The following is a 22,428-nucleotide window of genomic DNA, read 5'->3' on the forward strand; positions in this document are numbered from 1 at the left end:
TCACACGGCAGTAATGCCTTTTAGCTTCTCATTGACAGACAAACCCAGCACAGATTAACACACACTGAATCCTGTATCCTGTGCACCCAAAGCAGATGAAAACACCACAGAATCCTGTAGAATCCGCACAGATAAACACACACTGTATCCTGTATCCCTGTACACCCAGCACCAATAAACACACACTGTATCCTGTATCCCTGTACACCCAGCACAGATAAACACACACTGTATCCTGTATCCCTGTACACCCAGCACCAATAAACACACACTGTATCCTGTATCCCTGTACACCCAGCACAGATAAACACACACTGTATCCTGTATCCCTTAAACCCAGCACAGATAAACACACACTGTATCCTGTATCCCGTACACCCAGCACAGATAAACACACACTGTATCCTGTATCCCCGTACACCCAACACAGATAAACACACACTGTATCCTGTATCCCTGTACACCCAGCACAGATAAACACACACTGTATCCTGTATCCCTGTACACCCAGCACAGATAAATGCACACTGTATCCTGTATCCCTGTACACCCAGCACAGATTAACACACACTGTATCATGTATCCTGTACACCCAGCACAGATAAACACACACTGTATCCTGTATCCCCGTACACCCAGCACAGATAAACACACACTGTATCCTGTATCCCATACACCCAGCACAGATAAACACACACTGTATCCTGTATCCCGTACACCCAGCACAGATAAACACACACTGTATCCTGTATCCCTGAACACCCAGCACAGATAAACACACACTGTACCCTATATCCCATACACCCAACACAGATTAACATATTTTTGGATATCAAATGCCCAGTACTATCCCTATCAGTGATATTTAGAATTCATATTACACAGCATCGAATAACTGATGGCCCAGTTTTGTTTAAAATGTTGATCTATCTGACAACATGGCAGTAGTTTCAGATTGGTAGTGGTAATACTCACGGAAAAGGATTGTTCACAGTTGCTGTGCAGTTCTGATGCACAAACTCAAATCCATCTGTTCAAAGAAATATATTTTTCAATGAGTAAGTGAATTCAACTATGAACTGTTAGACAATGAGTAATCCATAATGTGAATGAACAATGACTATACATTTAAACAGAGTAATCGTTATAGTGAATAAATAGAATCTGTGCAGTTACACAATGCAAAATACTTTTCCTAAATAGCTAGTGCCTCTGTATAGTTGTGTAATGAATTATGTTTATTATAAATACGAAATTGGTACAATTATACAGTGAATGACCCTTATCCTGCTGAATAAACACCGACTGTACGGTTACACAGTGAGTGATCCTTATTTTGCTGTATAAACACTGACCCTGTACAGTTCCACAGCAAGTGACCCTTACCCTGCTGAATAAACCCTGACTCTGTACGGTTACACAGTGAGTGACCCTTACCCTGCTGTATAAACACTGACTCTGTACGGTTACACAGTGAGTGACCCTTACCCTGCTGAATAAACCCTGACTCTGTACGGTTACACAGTGAGTGACCCTTACCCTGCTGTATAAACACTGACTCTGTACGGTTACACAGCTAGTGACCCTTACCCTGCTGAATAAACCCTGACTCTGTACGGTTACACAGTGAGTGACCCTTACCCTGCTGTATAAACCCTGACTCTGTACGGTTACACAGTGAGTGACCCTTACCCTGCTGAATAAGCACTGACTCTGTACAGTTACACAGTGAATGACCCTTACCCTGCTGAATAAACACTGACTCTGTACGGTTACACAGTGAGTGACCCTTACCCTGCTGAATAAGCACTGACTCTGTACGGTTACACAGTGAGTGACCCTTACCCTGCTGTATAAACACTGACTCTGTACGGTTACACAGTGAGTGACCCTTACCCTGCTGTATAAACACTGACTCTGTACGGTTACACAGTGAGTGACCCTTACCCTGCTGAATAAACACTGACTCTGTGCAGTTACACAGTGAGTGACCCTTACCCTGCTGAATAAGCACTGACTCTGTACGGTTACACAGTGAGTGACCCTTACCCTGCTGTATAAACACTGACTCTGTACGGTTACACAGTGAATGACCCTTACCCTGCTGAATAAACACTGACTCTGTACGGTTACACAGTGAGTGACCCTTACCCTGCTGAATAAGCACTGACTCTGTACGGTTACACAGTGAGTGACCCTTACCCTGCTGTATAAACACTGACTCTGTACGGTTACACAGTGAGTGACCCTTACCCTGCTGAATAAGCACTGACTCTGTACGGTTACACAGTGAGTGACCCTTACCCTGCTGAATAAGCACTGACTCTGTACGGTTACACAGTGAGTGACCCTTACCCTGCTGTATAAACACTGACTCTGTACGGTTACACAGTGAGTGACCCTTACCCTGCTGTATAAACACTGACTCTGTACGGTTACACAGTGAGTGACCCTTACCCTGCTGTATAAACACTGACTCTGTACGGTTACACAGTGAGTGACCCTTACCCTGCTGAATAAGCACTGACTCTGTACGGTTACACAGTGAATGAACCTTTCCCTGCTGTATAAACACTGACTCTGTACAGTTACACAGCGAGTTACCCTGCTGAATAAATAGAGACACTGTACAGTTATTGATCCTAACGAACATACAATTTAGGAGCAGTGATAATCCATTTCAAGCCTGCTGCGTGAGTGAATAAACTGCTGTGTTTGTTTTTTGAATTTCACATTCCCATGCCACCCTGATATTTCGATTCCCCAGTCTAACAAGAATCTATCTGTCTTGATTTAAAAATATTCAATGACCCTATCCTTCACCTCCTTCTGCGGCAGCATTCCAAAGCTGCACAATTCTTTAAGGGAATATTTATCCCTATGTCTGACTTAAGCAATTTTTAGACAGTGCTGCATAGTTCCACCATCAGAGGAAACATTATTTCCACATGAATCGAGACAAAACCGTTCAGGATCCTGTACACTTGAGTCAAATCTCAGTTACTCAGTGAAGGATCCCATGCTTTCTGAATAAACAGTGACTTTTACCCTGTTGGCTCTGTTTTAGCTGAGCCTTAGTGAGACCATGTCAATAGTTTCCACATCTCAAGACCATTGGGCAAAATATTACATAAGTAGTGGCCATTCTGAGACCCATTATAGAAAGTGTGACTTTGTGAGATCGATGGAGACATGTTTAGGCTCATCTGTCATTCCAAAATAACCCATTAGGTATACTTGCAGTTTCGGGACCTTGATGGGTTCCTGGGTGTGAGCAATATTTGTGCAATTGGAAGAGCCATTGCTTTGAGGAGCAGGGTGGATACTTACTGAACTGACTGCAGGTGAACAGCGCTGGTGTGGAATTGGTGCTGGTGTCTGTGGTACTGAGATTGGAGAACAGGCCTGAGCTCTTGCGGTTAGGGTTAAGCATTGGCAGTGGTGTGTAATGGGGTGGCTCTGGGGAAGACATTTGTTGCTCTTCAGTGATGGTGCTTGTTGAACGGAGATAGCTTCGATACATGATGGCAGGATGGTACTTGGGAATGTGAGGTTCAGAATTCTGTAGAATAACACAAAAATATCCAGAGTTACAAATGTTACTAATGTTGTTGCCCTTAAATCTTAATTTATGTCTTGCCTAAAAGTAAGGTATGGGTCTTTGTAACCTCCATTCACCCATTCACCACTTTGGAACATCCCAAAAGGAGTTGCAGATAAAAAAAAGTACTTTTTGGGGTGTCAAAACTTAAGGAACCAGTTCACACAGAGCACATTCCCAGGGACAGCAATTTGATCGTGAGGAGGTGTCAGATTTTTGTGATGTTGGCTGAAGGGTAAATGGTAACTTTCGAACCCTCGGGAAACAGCTGCATGTATGCTTTGACTCATGTCGAAGTGGCACCAACAGCAGCGCAGGATTCTCGGTTAGTGCTCCAGTTTCTGGAGTCTGGCTTGAACTTTCAATTTGATTCAGGGGCAAGAGTGCTACTTACTGAATCATAACTGAGAGTACATGTGAAACATTAACTCACAAATCAGTAGGTGCCAGGTTCTGCTCCTCAACTGCAGAGTTAACCAGGGCAGTACAATTGCCTCCATCCTCTCAACTATAGAATATTAAGGGGTAATCTGATTGAAGCATTTAAGGTGATTAAAGAGATGATAGAGACTAATTTCGTCTGCAGGAGGAAGCCCAGATCATGGCCAGATTTGTACCAAGCTATTCAGAGGTGATGTCAGGAAGAACAACTTCAGGTAAAGGGAGTGGAAATCTGGAACTCTGTCCCTACTAAAAGCTGCTGAGGGTAGAAGTTGGGATGGCTGTCTGGACAGCTTTGGGATAATCAAGACACGAGGTTTGGCTGAGGCAGGGGTGGAGTCGGGTGATATTATGGAATTGGAAGTAGAGGGATTTCTCAGTAGCTTCTCCAGTGGACTCGCCTATCATTTTGGCACAGGGTAGCAGAGGCCAGTCCGTAGGAGAGGAAACCGGAAATAACAAGCAAAGAAAGTCAGGGTTATAACAATGAAAGCAGATCCACCTCCTGTGCTGAGACATCAGCTATTCGGCTAAGTGTTGGTATGTCCTGTTCAGGCAGGAAGCAGCCTGGATTCTCTGCCAGAAAGGTATCTTGCCTGCATCTGTCGGTCTTCACTGACATGGAAGTAGCTGTGAAGGGAGGGGAGAGGTGACTGCCATCCCTTAAGAGTTTCTCTCCATCATTCTACAAAAGAAGCAGAAGTCTTTATCGAGTCACATCAAATATGCAGCATGGAAACAGGCTGTTCAACCCAGCCAGATGATGCTGGTGCTTATCCTTCATAGCTCCCCCAACGTCTGTTCATCTCACACCATCCTTCTATTCCTCTCAATCATCTCTTTATCCAGCTTTCCCTTAAATGTACCAATATTTTGATAGTTGTTAAGTTGATTTTAATTTTCCAAAATTCCCTTGATTTAGTGAATTGGAAAATAGTGAATTTAATTCCTTTACTCAAAAAGGAAGGAGACAGAAAGAGCAATCCACAGGCCAATTAGTTTAATATCTGTTAACTGTAGGTAAAAACAATGACTGCAGATGCTGGAAACCAGATTCTGGATTAGTGGTGCTGGAAGAGCACAACAGTTCAGGCAGGATGCTGCCTGAACTGCTGTGCTCTTCCAGCACCACTGATCCAGAATCTGTTAACTGTAGCCTCATCCACCTCTGGAAGTTCATTCCACACACGAATCACTCTCTGTGTAAAAATGTCACCCCTCGTGTCCTTTTTAAATCTTTCTCCTCTCATCATTAAAAAAAAACTCGTCTTTACCACTCATGATTTTGTAAACCTCTGTAAGGTCACCCTTCAACCTCCTATGCGCCAATGAAAAAAGTCCCAGCCTATCCATTTAACTCAACCCTTCCATTCCCAGTAATATCCTGGTAAATCTTTTCTGGATCCTCTCCAGCTTAATAACATCTTGCCTGTAACAAGACGACCAGAACTGGATACAGAAGAAACCTCAATGTTCAATATGACGTCCCAACGCCTTTACTCAAAGGTCTGAGCAATGAAGGCAAGTGTGCTAAATAGCTTCTTAACCACACCATGTACATGTGACTCAAACTTCAAAGAATTTGTGTACCTGAACTCCTAGGTCCTAAACTAAGGAGTCACGAAGGAAGAGATGCATTATTCGAAATATTGTAACAGGTTTACCTATTGATATAAAAACAGAAAGGGCTGGAAAAACACAGCATGTGTAAGCAGAACTTAGGGAGAGAAACAGAGTTAATGTATCATTTCAATGTATTCTAAAGAAGACCCATACCTTTAATAGATTGTATTCTGTGTTTAAATTCACTTTTGAAATGGAGCAAACCAACTATTCTCCATCAACATGGTCGATGGAAATTCTGACACAGTGTTTTCTGTTATTGTCTACCATAAGTCTACGCTCACAAGCAAATAAATATTGGGATTCCTATAGTTCCAGTTGTTTCAAGGTCAGATTTGTTGGCAACTCCTTGAATAGGTCCCTAGCCATCTGGTCCCTTTGCAAGTTTGATGCTGAGGTAGGACGTAGCAAAGCTATTCTGTGCAATAGTGGTTACCCTGATCAAATCATGACTCCCTGTGCTTCACACAAATTCATAAAATAGTCTAAACCTGTCACTTTTGCCCTTAGAAGGTATCTGGTCTACTTCTGATTACTCTGAAAGGGAAGATGACAATATTTACTGTGAATCATCTCAGGCTGCAACTTCGTAGTAAACTCATGAATGGTCGTTTCCGCTAACAGCACAATGCTATCAAGCCTTCTACTTCACTGAGTCATGTGTTATATGAGCTTTAGTGAGAGTGTAGCAACATATGTCGTCTGTCCAAACAACTATTGGACTTTATCAAACAACATGTTCCAACGAAGAATGTGCTAATTGTGTTTAGCCAAGCTATGTTGGCAAAACTCAAAATATGTACAAAAATAGGTGTGATTCTGCCATTGAATGACATTTGCTAAATAACCCTGGCTGTGCTAGTAATTATGCTGAAAACAAATGTAAGACTTCCAGTCAGGCTTGAAGTATGATTCACATTTGCACATTATCTATTCATTCATGGGATGAGGGCGTCACTGGCTAGATCAGCATCTATTGCTCAACACCAGTTGTAGTTTGGTTCTTCATCAGCAACAAAGTGAAAGGGTACCCAGATACAATGTTATTGTATGAATGAGTGCACTTGAGGGGCCGAATGGCCTACTGCTGCTCCTAAGTTGTGTGTTCATATTTCCGAGAGCAGTTTTGAGTTTCAGCCACGTTGTTGTGGCTCTGAAGTCACACATAAGCCAAACCAGATAAAGATGGCGATTACCTTCCCTGAAAGACATCAGTGAACCAAATGGACTTTTGTTAACAGCGACTAATAGCAGATTTATTCACAGAATTCAAACTCAAGCTGCCGTGGTGGGATTTAAACACAGTTCCCAGAGCATTAGCCTGACTCTTTGGATTACTAATCCAGTGATATCGCAACTGCATCACCTGTCTTATAAATAAATCTATGGAGAATAGAAATAGAGAATGTCTGAAATAACTGCACAAAAGCCGGTATCTGTCACCAGGTCACCCTTAATTTACTTGTGCACAGCACATTGGCTGTGGCCAGCTAGCTCAGAGTCAGTCCCCTGAACTAAGAAGAAATCTCCTGGTTATATATTTTTTTCTTGATTAAGGAGATTCTAATCTCCTGGTTATATTTTTCTTTTTTTTCCAGGAATACCAGTTAACGAAACTGGCTTTGTAAACCAGCCAGTTTAGGAATCAGGTCCTCCTTAAAAATTCAGAAACCAACAGCAGCAGTAACACACTGACTGTGGCCCAGCCAGCATGGAGTCAGTCCCCTAGACTGAGGGGATTCTAAATCTCCTGGTTATATTGGTCAGCCAGGGTTTTCCTGATTGTCCCAGGTTAACAGCCCCAATCAAGGATCTCATCGTCAATAAGAACCAGTGGGTTCCAAACACCACGGTGTCCCAAAAGTTTGTAGATCACTGGTTAGGCCTCAACTGGAGGATTGTGAACTATTCTGGGCATAACACTTCAGGTAAAATGAAATGGTACTTGAAACAGTTCAGAGGAGATTGGAAGGATGTCATCAGGGATGGTAAAGGTATTTGATGGGCATGGAGGAGGTTTACCAGGAAGTTAGCAAGGATGAGGGGCTTCAGTGAAGTTGGAAAGTTGGGACTTGGAATGAAGAACATTTAGAGGTGACTGAAATATTGTTTTTGAAGGTGACAAGAGTTTCTGATAGAACAGGTTGAGAAGAACTATTCCTTCTGGACAGTGGCTCACCAACCCAGAGATCAGGGATTTCAGATCATGGACAAAAGGTCTAGAGATTATTAGAACTGTTTTTATTCAGTGAGAGGTCATACTATGCAATGCTGTACCTCAGTGAATCCATAAATAATTGTAAAACAGACTTGAACAGGTGGCAGTGAGGAATAATGCAGGATTATCCACAAAGGGACAGAATGTGGAATAAATCAGCAGTGTCCTTTCAAAGGACATAGACACAATGGGCTATAAGAGTTTGAGTATTGAGCTGCCTTCACAGAATGAGACAGTACGGAAGGAGGATATTTAGCCCATTGAATCTGTGCAGGCCTTTTGAAAGAGTCATCCAATTAGATCCCATTCCTGCCCTTTGATCCCATCTGAAAATGTGTTGCTGGAAAAGCGCAGCAGGTCAGGCAGCATCCAAGGAGCAGGAAGTTCCTTGGATGCTGCCTGACCTGCTGCGCTTTTCCAGCAACACATTTTCAGCTCTGATCTCCAGCATCTGCAGACCTCACTTTCTCCTCCTTTGATCCCATCGCCCTGCCAATGTCCTGTCCTCTCGAGGATCAATCCAGTATTCTATGGCAAGTTACTGGCTCCATGAAGAGCACGCCAATATTAAATGCCAGGGTTTTGTTGCCAGTTTGAGAGAGTTTTTGTTTAAGATGTTGCTATTAGACATTAATCAGAATAAAATTTGCAGCAGGTTCTGGGGGAATCACTGTGGAAGACCTGCAGAGATGATATAATCATTCGTGAAAGTTTACACTACAATGTCAGGGAGATTCAACACAAGCAATACACTGGTGAGTCAGCTGCCTGTATGATACTCTGTTTCTGTGGTCACTGGGTAGATCTCAAAGCTATTTATTGAGAGGTGACGCACCCCATGGTACAATAACAATAAGAAGCAGCATAAAAGCTCAGCAAAGCTGAGAGAGATTTCATAACTTGGGGTTAGAAAGAAGACCGCTGGTTTGGACCTTGTGAATAACAGTCCCTTTATCCATTCATGGAGTGTGGATGTCACTGGCTGGGCCAGTGTTTGTTACTCACTTTGTTGCCCTTGAGAAGGTGGTGGTGAGCTGTCTACAATTCACTGAACTACATCACTAAGCTCCAAACTGATGGGAATGCAGTACATTCAGCTAGCTCACACAAGCAGCAGAGGCAGGACTCACTGGGCAGCTTTTTTCAAAGAGCCTTTATTGATGCAATGGGCTGGATGACCTCATTCTGTGCTGCAAGAGTCTGTGACTCTCTGTACATTGAATAGGAGAAAGGTGTCATGCAAGGAGACATGGGCAGGGGTGTAAAATCAAATTAATGTTTGGTCTCTGCTAGTGCTTGTTCTAAGCTTGATTTTCTAACTCGGAGGTGGATACAAGGTTGAGAGTGTGGTGCATCGGTCAGGCAGCATCCAAGGAGCAGGAGAATCGACGTCGGGAATAAACCCTTCATCAGGAAGCCCTTTCCTGATGGACGGCTTTTCCCGAAACATTGATTCCAGCACCACACTCTCGGTTCTGATCTCCAGCATCTGCAGTCCTCAGTTTCTCCCAGGTGGGTACAAGATGCAGATCAGAGCTAGGTTTGTTCAGGCCAGGGTATCTGGTAGTGAATAATAAATACCAGCTTTGCTGGGAACACACATTTCCACAATGAAAGTAATTTTTAAGTGTGAATTATTAAGATTATCTCACATCCTTTTCCCATTTTGCAATTCCTCAGCTCCTGCTGGATGTGGATTAGAGGTATCAGATATTTTGTCTTTGTGATTTAATTTGACCAGCATTGTAATGTTGTTCAGTTATCATGCACATGCTAACATTTTAATTGAAAATGCCTATCATAGCCCAGTTTCCTTGTCCTGTCTCCTTTTCTTCCACAGCTCAGACTTATTCATGCCTAACAACAAGTTATTGTTTTCTCACAAACTTTCATAAAAAGCCTCTTGGTAAGCTGCTTCTTACCATTCCAGTGAAAAGTTATTCCCATTTCTAGCACAAACACTTGTCCTCTTCACCCTGCCCTCTCATGTGAGCTGCTGATTTTAATGAAACAGTAAGCAACAGAGTGAGAGGTAGCGAGCTGTTGTGCTGCCTGTTGTGGTGTTTACTGACCTGGCTGACACTGTGAGATGTCCTCATACATCCATTACTGCCTGTGTGAATGTGTAGGGCTGAAAGGCTGTGGAATTGTTCCTTGCAGTAACCACAGGTGAAAGAATATGGGGAATCTGCCTTCTCTTCCATCCCTTTCCTGTGCGACAAAGAAAGAATAAAAATAATGCATTTCATATCACATCTTTCACCAGCATGGCACGTCTCAAAATCTACTACAGCCAAACAAACACTTCTGAAGAGTACCGACTGTTAGAAATTTGTAATTAGCAGCTGATTTCACACAGCAGACTCCCACATATAGCACTGTCATATTGAATGTCTAATCTGTTTAACCCTCTCGGCTGAGGGGATTTCAAAGAAGAACAAAGAACACTACAGCACAGGAGCAGGCCCTTCAGCCCACCAAGACTGCACGGACACGTGATGCCTTTCTAAACTAAAAACCTTTTTCCATATGAGTTCATATCCCTCTATTCTCTGTCTATCTGTCAAGGTGCTTCTTAAATGTTGCTGTTGTACATGCTCCACCACCTCCTCTGGCAGCACGTTTTAGGTAGTTACCACTCTATGTCTGAAAAACCTGCCTCTCACATCTCCTTTAAACCTATCACCTTCTACCTTAAACCTATGTTCTCCAGTAATTTACATTTCTACCCTGGGTAAAAGAATACCCATTCTATCCATGCTTGTCATAATCTTGTAAACTTCTATCAGGTTACCCCTCATCCTTTGACGTTCAAGTGAAAACAAACAAAGTTTGTCCAATCTCTCCTCATAGCTAACATCCTCCGAACCAGGCAACATTCTGGTAAATCATTTCTGTACCCTCTCCAAAGGATGCATTTCCTTCTGGTAATGTGGCCACCAGAACTGTACACAGTATTCCAGATAAGGCCTCACTAAAGTTCTATACAGCTGCAACATGACTTGCCAATTTTTATACTCTATGTCTTGACTGACAAAGGCAAGCATGCCATATGCCTTTTTGACCACCTTATCTACTTGTGTTGCCATGTTAAGGACGTTCCAGGACACCAGGCAAAATTCCCCTGCTTTCCTTCCAACAGTAGTTCTTAGGTCTTTCACATTCACCCAAGAGAGCAGTTGGTTCCTTGTGACAACATCTTGTGTGAAAGATAGCACCTCCAACAGTGCAGCACTCTTTCAATACTGACCGTCTGACAGTGTGTCACTCCCCCAGTACTGACCCTCAGTGCTGATCCTCCAACAGTGCGTCACTTCCTCAGTACTGACTTTGCAAAGGTACAATGTTCCCTCAGCACTGATCCACCAAAATGTGCGCTTCCTCAGCACTGACTCTCCAACAATGTGTCACTACCAAAGTACTGACGCTCTGAAAATGTGGCACTCCCTCTGCACTAACCCTCTGAAGGTGCAGTGCTGACATCGGTAGTGGGCAAGTTGTTGGAGGGAATCCTGAGGGATAGGGTTTACATGTATTTGGAAAGGCAAGGACTGATTAGGGATAGTAAACATGGCTTTTGTGCGTGGGAAATTGTGTCTCATGAACTTGACTGAGTTTTTTGAAGAAGTAACAAAGAGGATTGATGAGGGCAGAGCAGTAGAGATGATCTATATGGACTTAAGTAAGGTGTTCGACAAGATTCCTCATGGGATACTGGTTAGCAAGGTTAAATATAAATGCGAGGTGCTGCATTTTGGGAAAGCAAATCTTGTCAGGACTTGTACACTTAATGGTAAGGTCCTAGGGAGTGTTGCTGAACAAAGAGACCTTGGAGTGCAGGTTCATAGCTCCTTGAAAGTGGAGTTGCAGGTAGATAGGATAGTGAAGAAGGCGTTCGGTATGCTTTCCTTTATTGGTCAGAGTATTGAGTACAGGAATTGAGAGGTCATGTTGTGGCTGTACAGGACATTGGTTAGGCCACTATTGGAATATTGCATGCAATTCTGGTCTCCTTCCTATCGGAAAGATGTTGTGAAACCTGAAAGGGTTTAGAAAAGATTTACAAGGATGTTGCCAGAGTTAGAGGGTTTGAGCTACAGGGAGAGGCTGAACCGGCTGGGGCTGTTTTCCCTGGAGCATCAGAGGCTGAGGGGTGACCTTATAGAGGTTTACAAAATTATGAGGGGCATGGATAGGGTAAATAGGCAAAGTCTTTTCTCTGGGGTCGGGAGTCCAGAACTAGAGGGCATAGGTTTAGGGTGAAAGGAGAAAGCTATAAAAGAGACCTACTGGGCAACTTTTTCACACAGAGGGCGGTACGTGTATGGAATGAGCTGCCAGAGGAAGTTTGTATCTGGATGGATATATGAATAGGAAGGGTTTAGAGAGATATGGGCCAAGTGCTGTCAAATGGGACTAAATTAGGTTGGGATATCTGGTCAGCATGCACAAGTTGGACCGAAGGGTCTGTTTCCGTGCTGTATACCTCTATGACTGTATGACTCTACAACTTGGGAATAGAGATCTCAGTAATTCATCTTAATTGATCTGAGGATGTGACTACTCAGAGACTATTTTGCAACAGAGAGTACCTTAACAATGTACTTAAGGGGAACAGGCCATTTAAGCATAAAACTATCTCAGTGAAACATTACAGCTGACTCCACAAGCAATACAGCAATCTCTATAGGCGGCACTCCTCTCAGTACAGAGTGGAAAAGTAATAATGTTCTGTTCTGCTTTCAGCTTAAGTTTAATCTAAAATTAGTTGCCATGACACTCGTGACAACTCGCACCAACATCTACCTTGGGTATGAACCCATTAAGATCAGGCAAAGCCTGTCACTGGTACTGACTGTCACTGTATTGTGGGTTGGAGAAGGAAGTTCCCTCCAGTGCCATGCATTACCTTTGGTCTGACATTCTCGCACAGGCCTGAGGAATTTGGTGAGCCTGCAAGAACAAAAACAATTCATCATCATTATCTCTCCATAGTGCTCGTAAAAGTGCATTTGAATGAACTCATTATGTATTCACTCCTACACTCATTCAGTTTCCAAACCACAGTGTGGGCCAGTGATCTGATTGAGCCCAACAGATCATGTAGGTTCTGTATTCTGTCACTGGTGTGTGCTGCCTGAGGTGATATCTGCCCGTTTGGTACTGAGACTCTGGCCCTCTATGTTTTGTTACATCCAGGCTCAGCTGGCTGGGTGGCGCAGTGGTTAGCACTGCTGCCTCACAGCACCAGAGACCTGGGTTTAATTCCCGCCTCAGGCGACTGTCTGTGTGGAGTTTGCACATTTTCCCCGTGTCTGTGTGGGTTTCCTCCGGGTGCTCCGGTTTCCTCCCACAGTCCAAAGATGTGCGGGTTAGGGTGGATTGGCCATGCTAAATTGTCCATAGTGTTAGGTGAAGGGGTAAATGTAGGGGAATGGTTCTGGGTGGGTTGCTCTTCGGAGGGTCGGTGTGGACTTGTTGGGCTGAAGGGCCTGTTGCCACACTGTAGGGAATCTAATCTAATCAAAAACCATCACCATCTCCATCTTTCACAAACTTGGAGCATGATTCTGGGCAGTGGTAACCTCTGATATGTTGAGGATTGTTTCAGTGAAGGCAAACCCATTGAATATCATGGAAACCCAACAGAGGAGAAGCAGACCATTTGGCCCATCAATTCCATACTGGGCCTCTGAAGAACATCCCATCCATACCTGCTCCCTACCCCGTAACCTCACTTTTACCATGGCTAACCCATCTATCCTGCATATCCCTGGACACTCTGGGTAATTTAGCATTGCCAATCTGCTTAACTTGCATATCTTTGGACTGTGGGAGGAAACTGGAGCACCTGGAGGAAACCCACGCAAACACAGGGAGAATGTGCAAACTCCACGCAGACAGTCGCCTGAGGGTGGAATTAAACCCAGTTCCCTGGTGAGGCAGCAGTGAGCCACCATGCCATCCTGCCTTAAGGGGCAATATTTACATTCTGTCTTAGACGCTCATTGCCTGACAGTTGTGTGACATGAATGTTACTTTCCCCACTACAGCTTTGTCACTCACTTTATCTGTAATCCTTTGGTGTAATCTCCTTACAACTCACTTCCCTACTGATCTTTCTGTGATCAGCAAATTTACCATTTACTACTGGACCCTCTATCCAAATCATTGAAATAAATGATAAAATATTGAGGTTCAATCGTTGATCCCTGTGGCACACCACTTTATACATATTGCAAAAGAAAATGACCCATTTATAGAGTTGCCAACACTGTTTCCTATTAGCTAGCTAATCTTCTATCCCTACAAAATGTTAGTTCCTACACAATGAGATTTTATTTTCTTTAATAACCTTTTGATATGGAGATTATCAAATGCCTTCTGGGAATCTAAGTACTGTACATTGACTGGCTGTCCTTTACCCACACTGCATGCCAGTTCCTCAAAGAGCCCCAACAAATTAGTTAACCATGTTAACGCTGCTGATTACCATGTGTTATTCTAGTGCCTTGCTGTAACATCTTAAATAGTAGCTTATAACATCTCTATTTTATATGTTAACTAGCCTTTAGTTTCCTGTTTTCTGTCTTCATCCCTTTTTGAATAAAGTAGTTACGTTTCATTTCATTGCCGTCTTGCACGTCTTCTTGTTTCACTGCACCATTGGTTTCAGCTGTTTGGAGCCTAGTCTCTGAATTTCTTCCCTAAACGTCTCTGCATCTCTCTCTTTCTTGAAGTTACTGCTTCCACTTACCTTTTTGATCAATCTTGTGGTAATGTCTGTCATAGTGCGATATCTAATTTTGACTGATGACATTCCTATGGGAAGTTCTCTTACATTAAAGGCACATAGAACTGCAAGTTTTATTTTAAGGGTTTTACATTTAACCTGGTGATATTGAGCCAAGTAAGGAAACTAATAGAGAGATGTCACCTGGTTTGCAAGTTCAGATAGGTCAAAGTGGGGATGGTGCCCAATCCACCACTCACTCCCTTCTCACTCACATGTGATCACCTTCGTCATGACTTGCAGGCGAAAAAGAGAAGACAAAACAATGAAACTATTGAACCTAATATCTGTGACTGACTTCCTCCAGCAAGACGAGATATCAGCGTGTGGATCAGAGTGAGTGCTTCAAACAGGAATGCTGTATCTCCACGTGCCCCTACCTGCTGCCAGAAGATGCCCGGTGGGCAGGCCTGTGATCCCACTTCCTTGACAACTGGCATGTTCAGTGGACCCTGAAACTCTGCACATGTGGAGTGCTCGCCGTTCTCCAGCTCCTGCCTTGAACAGCCCATTGTGTACTGCATGGAGGGAGAGTTGTTGAGCTGCTGAGGACTCTGCACTGAAACACAAGGAGGAGAATCAGTCATCAGTGGGTGGATTGAACACATTCAGGTCTGTGAAAAAAATAGGCCTTTCAGCCGAACAGCATTGTGTTGGTGATTACACTGCACACAAACACTACACCATTCTATTTCATTTCACCCCATCAGCATACTCTTCCGTTCATTTATCCTCTTAAATTTATCTGTTGGATATGGTAGTGAACATTTTATATATATTATGCCCTCGGTTCAGTTATTTCTGCAAATGGAAACATCTCTATGCCTAATTTTTCATATCTCAAAACTTCCTCTAGGTTAGGACATTAATAGTATTGTCAGTTCAGTTGATCAGATTGGTTTACCTCTCTTTATTAAACTTTGCGTATCCATTGGACCTTACTACTTCACACAGCTGATTGAATGTTCTTCATTAGGTTGGATATCCAGAAGATCTTCCAAAACACAGTGTGCAATGTGGAACTGGGGTAACATTGCTTGTGAGAGGAGTGTTGACCAGAGAGAATTCCCCTGCTTGACAAAACCTCACATTTAAAAGTCTTCAATAAGCAGATGAAGAGGAGGAAAACTCTTCTGCCAATGAGGCACTAGTACTTTGAGGCACTTTACCTGAAGGTAAAGGTGAAATCAACTGAGCTAAGTTATAGCCTGTGATTAGTCAAGACACATATAGGTTTAAGGGAGATCTAAATAAATGCAAGGGAGAAAGGAACAAAAGGGTATGTTATGGGGGAGAAGGGAAGATGAAGGGGGGTGGGAGTAAATTTGTGTCGAGCAGATAAACAGCACAGAGCAGTTGATTTGAATGGCCTGCAGTAGCCATTGTATACAAAATTTAACAGGACTCTACAATATCCCACATTGGTATTCCACGAAGGTTTCCATCTTCCCTTGCCTTCACTAAAATTCGAAGACTGACATTGATTTTTGTTAGGCTGAAGGAATCAGATATTTATCAAAAAAACAGAGTAAATGGAGTTGAGTAACAGAATTAGGCTGGATCTGATTGGACACAGAATAGGTGGATTGAGAAGCCACCTCTTGCTATGATTTGAGATTTTGAAGGGTTGTATTTTAATGCTCTGTCACACATACCACCTCCTCACTAGTTGACAACCAGTTAAATCACAGAACCAGGAGCAAGTGAGGACTGCAGATGCCAGAGATCAGAGCTTAAAAATGTGTTGCTGGTAAAGCGCAGCAGGTCAGGCAGCATCAAAGGAGCAGGAGAATTGGCATTTCGGGCATAAGTCCTTCTTCAGGAATCCTGAAGAAGGGCTTATGCCCGAAATGCCGATTCACCTGCTCCTTTGATGCTGCCTGACCTGCTGTGCTTTTCCAGCAACACATTTTTCAGCTCAAATCACAGAACCGTTATAACACGGAAGGGAGTAATTCAGTCCATTGTGACTGCACCAGCTTTACAAATGAACATCATTACTCACTGCCAATCTCCTCCCTCTTCCCCAGACACTTGCACCCAATTTCCAGCCAAAGAATCATCCAGTGCCCTTCTTAAATGCTGCGATTGAACCATCGCCACATTTCTAGGCAGTGCATTCCAGATCACATCTTTGTGCTGCTGCGTGAAGGTTTGCACATCACTTTAAATCTATGCCGTATCGTGGGAACAGTTTCTCTCCAGCTACCGTACCCAGCCTGAAAACCTCGATCAAATCTCCTCTTGGGCTTTTTCTCTCCAAGAAAAACACTCCCAGCTGCTTCAATCTATCCTCAAAATTAAAGTCTTTCATTCCTATAACCGTTCTTGTAACTTGTTTCAGCACTTTCTCCAATGCATTTATACCTTTCCTATAATGTGATGCTCATAACTGTACACATTCCTCCAGATGAGGTACAGGCGTCTTATACAAATTCAAAATCACCTCCTTATGGCTCTTGTACTCTGTGCCCCTACTAATAAAGCTGAGAATACTGTATGCTTTATTAACTGCTCTCCACCTGTTCTGCCATCTTCAATGATCTGTATGCATATACACCCAGATCCCTCTGGCCTGCACCCCCTTTAGAATTGCGCTCCCTATTTTATCGTCATCCAGTGTTCTTCCTAACAAAGTGCATGAACCTTATTGGTCACCTATCTGCCCACTCCAGCAACTTGTCAATGTGCTTCTGGAATTCCATACCATCTCCTCACAGTTTACAATTCTTCCAAGTGTCATTCATCTGCAAACAATGTCAAATCCTGAGAAATTTCACTCGAAACCTTCCACCAAAAATTATACATTGATCATTATTCTCTGTTTCCTATCATTCAGCCATTTATGTATCAGTAATAGCCGAAAGAACTGTGGATGTTGGAAATCAAAGACTAAAACTGAACTTGCTGGCAAGGCTCAGCAGGTCTCACCTTTCAGTTTCAATCAGTTCTGAAATGTTACTCTGAAATGTTAACCCTGATTCCTCTTCACAGATGCTGCCAGACTTGCTGGGCCTTTCTAGCAGTTATGTATCCATATGGCTTCTATCCCTAACTTTCCTGACAAGTCTGTTGTGTGGCAGTATATCAAGCACCATTTTGAAATCCATGTACACCACATCAACAGTCTTACATACATCGAGCCTTTCTGGTACCTTTTACAAATACTCCAACAAGTTAGTTATTTCGGATTTCCCCTTTAGAAATCCTTGCTGACTGTTACTATTCGAGCCACATTTTTCAATTTACTTGTTAATCCTATCCTCAATATTTATTTCTAGACGTCGCCCCACCACTAAAGTTAAACAGACTGATCTGTAATTACTGGGATTATCCTTACACCATTTCTTAAACAAGGCTGTAATGTTTCCAATTCTCCAGTCTTCTGGTACCTCCCTGAGTTCCAGAGAGATTGAAAGATTATGGCAATCATTTTTTTGGATGCTGCCTGACTCTGTTGTGATCTCCAGCATTTTTTGTTTTCATTATAGATTTCAGCATCTGCAGTAATTTGCTCCTTCACTTTTTTCAAAATCCTTGGAGACACCCTGAATACTTTACTGGAGGACCCTGACAAATGCCACATTCTTCACTCTAACACTCCTGATACATTCAGGGCTAACATAAACAGATGTTAAACCAGGAGGGGCACCTAACACTATTGCAGAGGAAAAGGCAGGAAATCAGAGTTGAGGATTATCAGTTGTGGTAACATTGAATGAGAGAGTGAACTTGATCGGCCTATGGCCTACTTTTGCTCTTACATCTTATCACTCATCCTTCACAATAACATTCCACATTCTTCATTGTAAAACTCTGATGTATCCCACATCCTTCACAATAACACTAATATATTTGGGCGGCACGGTGGCACAGTGGTTAGCACTGCTGCCTCACAGCGCCTGAGACCCGGGTTCAATTCCCGACTCAGGCGATTGACTGTGTGGAGTTTGCACGTTCTCCCCGTGTCTGCGTGGGTTTCCTCCGGGTGCTCCGGTTTCCTCCCACAGTCCAAAGATGTGCGGGTCAGGTGAATTGGCCATGCTAAATTGCCCGTAGTGTTAGGTAAGGGGTAAATGTAAGGGTATGGGTGGGTTGCGCTTCGGCGGGTCGGTGTGGACTTGTTGGGCCGAAGGGCCTGTTTCCACACTGTATGTAATCTAAAAAAAAATATTCCACATGCTTCACCATAATACTTTGATATATCTCACACTGTTCACTGTAATACTGAAATATCCAACATCCTTCACTGTAACACTGATATATCCAACATCCTTCACAATAACACTGATAATATATTCCACATGCTTCACTGTAATACTCTGATATATCTCGCACTGTTCATTGTAATACTGAAATATCCAACATCCTCTACTGTAACACTGAAATATCCGGCATCCTCCACTGTAACTCTCTGATATATCCCACATCCTTCACTGTAACACAGATATATCCCACATCATTCATTGTAACACTGATATATCCCACAGTGTTCACTGTAATACTGATGTATCCAGTATCCTTCAATGTAATACTGATATGTCCCACATATTCACTGTAACTCTCTTGATATATCCCACATCCTTCATTGTAACTCTCTGATATATCCCACATGGTTCACTGTAACAATGATATGTCCCATATCATTCACTGTAACACTGATATATCCCACATCATTCATTGAAATGCTGATATATCTCACACCCGTCACTGCAATACTGATCTATCCCACACCATTCACTGTAATAGTGATATATTTCACACCATTCACTGTCATACTGATATATTTCACACCATTTACTGTCATAATGATTTATCCCACACTGTTCACTATCATACTGATGTATCTCATAATGTTCACTGTCATACTGATGTATCTCACACTGTTCAGTGTTAAGAATCACACAACATCAGGTTAATATTCAACAAGTCACAACCATCTGATGAAGGAGCAGTGCTCCAAAAGCTAGTGCTTCCAGATAAACATGTTGAATTATAACCTGGTGTTGTGTGATTTTTAACTTTGTACATCCCAGTAACTCTGATATATCCCATAGCATTCACTGTAACACTGATATATCCCAAATCTTTCACTATTAACCCTCTAATATATCCTACATCCTTCACTAACATTTTGCGAAATTCCACATCCTTCTCTATTACATTCTACATTCTTTATTGTTAACCCTGTGATGCATCTCACTTCTTTCACTGTAACACTCTGATATAACCTTCTTCACTCATTGTAACTCTCTGATAGATATCTTCACTGTAACACTCTTATAGAGTCGTTGAGGTGTGTACCATGGAAACAGACCCTTTGGTCCAACTTGTCCATGCTGACCAGGTTTTCCAAAGTAAACTAGTCCTATTTTCCTGTGCTTGACCTATGTCCAAACCTTTCCTATTCATGTGCCTGTCCAATTGTCTTTCAATTGCCGTAATTATACCCACATCTACCACTTCATTCCATACACAATCCATCCTCTGTGTGAAAAATGTGCCCCTGGGTCCCTTTGAAATTTTTCTCCTCTCACCTTAAACCTATGCCCTCTAATTTTGGACTCCCTAACTGTAGGGAAAAGACCTTTGCAATTCCCCTTATTTATACCCCTCATAATTTTATAAACGACTATAAGATTACTCCTTAATCTCCTACACTCCCGTGCAAATAGTCCCAGCTTCTCCATATTCTTTGTATAACTCAAACCCTCTATTCCTAGCAACATACTTGTAGATCACTCACTGTAACAATCAGCACACATAGAATCATATAATCCCTATAGTGTGGAAGCAGGCCTGTCGGCCCGTTGAGTACACCGACTCTCCGAAAAGCATCCCACCCAGACCCACACCCCATCCTATCCCTGTACCCCTGCATTTCCCATGACTAAATCACCTCGTCTGCACATTCCTGGACACCATGGGAAATTTTAGCACGGACAATCCACCCTAACCTGTGGACTGTGGAAGAAAACTGCAGACACGGGGATAATGTGCAAACTCTACACAGACAGTCGCCCGAGAGTGGAATTGACCTCGGGTTCCTTGTGCTCGGAGGCAGCAGTACATTATGAAGCCAAATACATTCCAGGAGAAACAGAAGTACCTGGTGAGCTGTGGCTGGGCTGCTGGTAGAGCTGGTGTGTCAGGGTCTCTCTCTGCTGCGCTTGTACCCTGTAGTGTTGTCTTTCACCATACAGGAATTGAGGAGGTGCATTGAATGAGTGGTGGAATTGCTCGAACTTTCCTGGCTGACACTGGTGTGGATGGACAGGCTCCCTGCTAATCTGCATGTGCTGCAACAACTGATGATGACTTGGCTGCTGTACCTGGTGGTAGGGGCCCATTTGGTGCTGGCTGTCACTCTGCTGTTTGGTGTCACCTGAGGGTTTGTGGAGCTGATGTTGCTGCATTTGGATGGCGGGCTGCTGCACGATATCATGCACCATCTGCTGGCCGACAGTGGGAGGCTGCTGCTGCTGCAGCCCTGCCATGCGCCGCAGCTGAGGGTAGCTATAATGCAGCGACTGCGGAAGTAAGACTTTGGGCTGCTGGTTTGTGGGCATGCATGGCATGTGCTGAGACACTCTGGGCTGAGGGTAGCGTTCTGCTGGTGCTTTCTGCAAGAGCATTTGCCGCAGTGTGATGTTCTGTGTGTAGTTGCCAGTCACGCTGGAGCTGTGACCCAGAGAGTGTCGGTTCGCGAAGGCTTTGTTGAATGAGTCCAACTTCCCATCCGCTCGTTTTGGCAGCTGCTCCTCGCACTGTTCGAGGAGGTCATAAGTATGCCCACTTGCTGCCCTCACCAGCCTAGGATCACTGGGCTCTTGCTTCACAGTTACTTGGGTGCTGATGTCGGAGTGATCCCAGCCAGCATTCCCAGTCAGCTCCAACCCTTTGTGTCCACCCATTTCCAGCCTGCCAGCCTCCATGGGGTCAGGTTCGAAGCAGGATGAGACAGGAGAGTTTGACTCTGGGACACTCTCCAGTCCAAGTGTGTGTGAGAGGCTGCTGTCCATCCCAGGCAAAGGGCCACACTGCCCTTGGTGACGTTGAAAATAAAGCAGTCCCGCTCCCTCGCTGGTCTCTGGCTGGTTCAGCTGTTGCTCACCCATGGCTTGAACCCACTCTGGCTAATTTGTGTATGCCAAGGAAGTCTGCAGGTCATCAGTCACCAGAGCTGGGAGCTGAAACAAAGCAGAGGCATTAGCCATGAATCAATTAGACTTAACATTCACTGGGTGGGCGGCTGAACAGGAGGGGCTGAATGTCAGAATTTGAATGTGTGTGTATACATGTGTATGTAGGGGGGTACACACGCTCACATGCTCTCTCACATAAACTCATCATCTCAAACAACCTCTCACACACACACTCTCACATTCACAGATCCTCTCTCATACACACTTATACTCACACACACTCTCCCTCCCTCACATACACTCCCACACTTCCAAACTTTCACACTTATATGCTGTCTCTCACACACACTCAAACACCCTCACATTCACACACACACTGACATGCTCACAGAGCCTCTCTTACATTCTCAAATACCCACACTTTCACACCCAAACGCCCTGTATCTCGCACATACACTCTCACAGGCCCTCTTTCTCACTCCCTCACACACACTCTCCCTCACACACTGTTTCTCTAACACTATCACATTCTCTCTCTTTTCCACACTCAGTCTCTCACAAGCTGTGACTCTCGCATGTGCATGTCCCACACAGAAACAAACTCTTT

General features: G+C 43.5%; 1 protein-coding gene across 1 annotated transcript in view; it reads right to left on the reverse strand.

Annotated features, from left to right (window-relative positions):
* Positions 1–21,794, reverse strand: part of LOC132836165 (transcriptional-regulating factor 1-like) — a 35,669-nt gene extending 13,875 nt beyond the window's left edge. Inside the window, exons 1-7 of the mRNA XM_060855493.1 lie at positions 20,786–21,794; positions 15,057–15,235; positions 12,793–12,836; positions 9,956–10,094; positions 4,545–4,727; positions 3,331–3,562; positions 976–1,030 (exon numbers count right to left, since the gene is read on the reverse strand). Of these exons, the coding sequence (XP_060711476.1) occupies positions 976–1,030; positions 3,331–3,562; positions 4,545–4,727; positions 9,956–10,094; positions 12,793–12,836; positions 15,057–15,235; positions 20,786–21,794 (1,841 nt within the window). The remainder of the gene's footprint in view (positions 1–975; positions 1,031–3,330; positions 3,563–4,544; positions 4,728–9,955; positions 10,095–12,792; positions 12,837–15,056; positions 15,236–20,785) is intronic.
* Positions 21,795–22,428: the final 634 nt, after the last annotated feature.

The sequence above is a fragment of the Hemiscyllium ocellatum genome, chromosome 46 (assembly GCF_020745735.1).
Source record: "Hemiscyllium ocellatum isolate sHemOce1 chromosome 46, sHemOce1.pat.X.cur, whole genome shotgun sequence".
Taxonomy (NCBI): Eukaryota; Metazoa; Chordata; class Chondrichthyes; order Orectolobiformes; family Hemiscylliidae; genus Hemiscyllium; species Hemiscyllium ocellatum.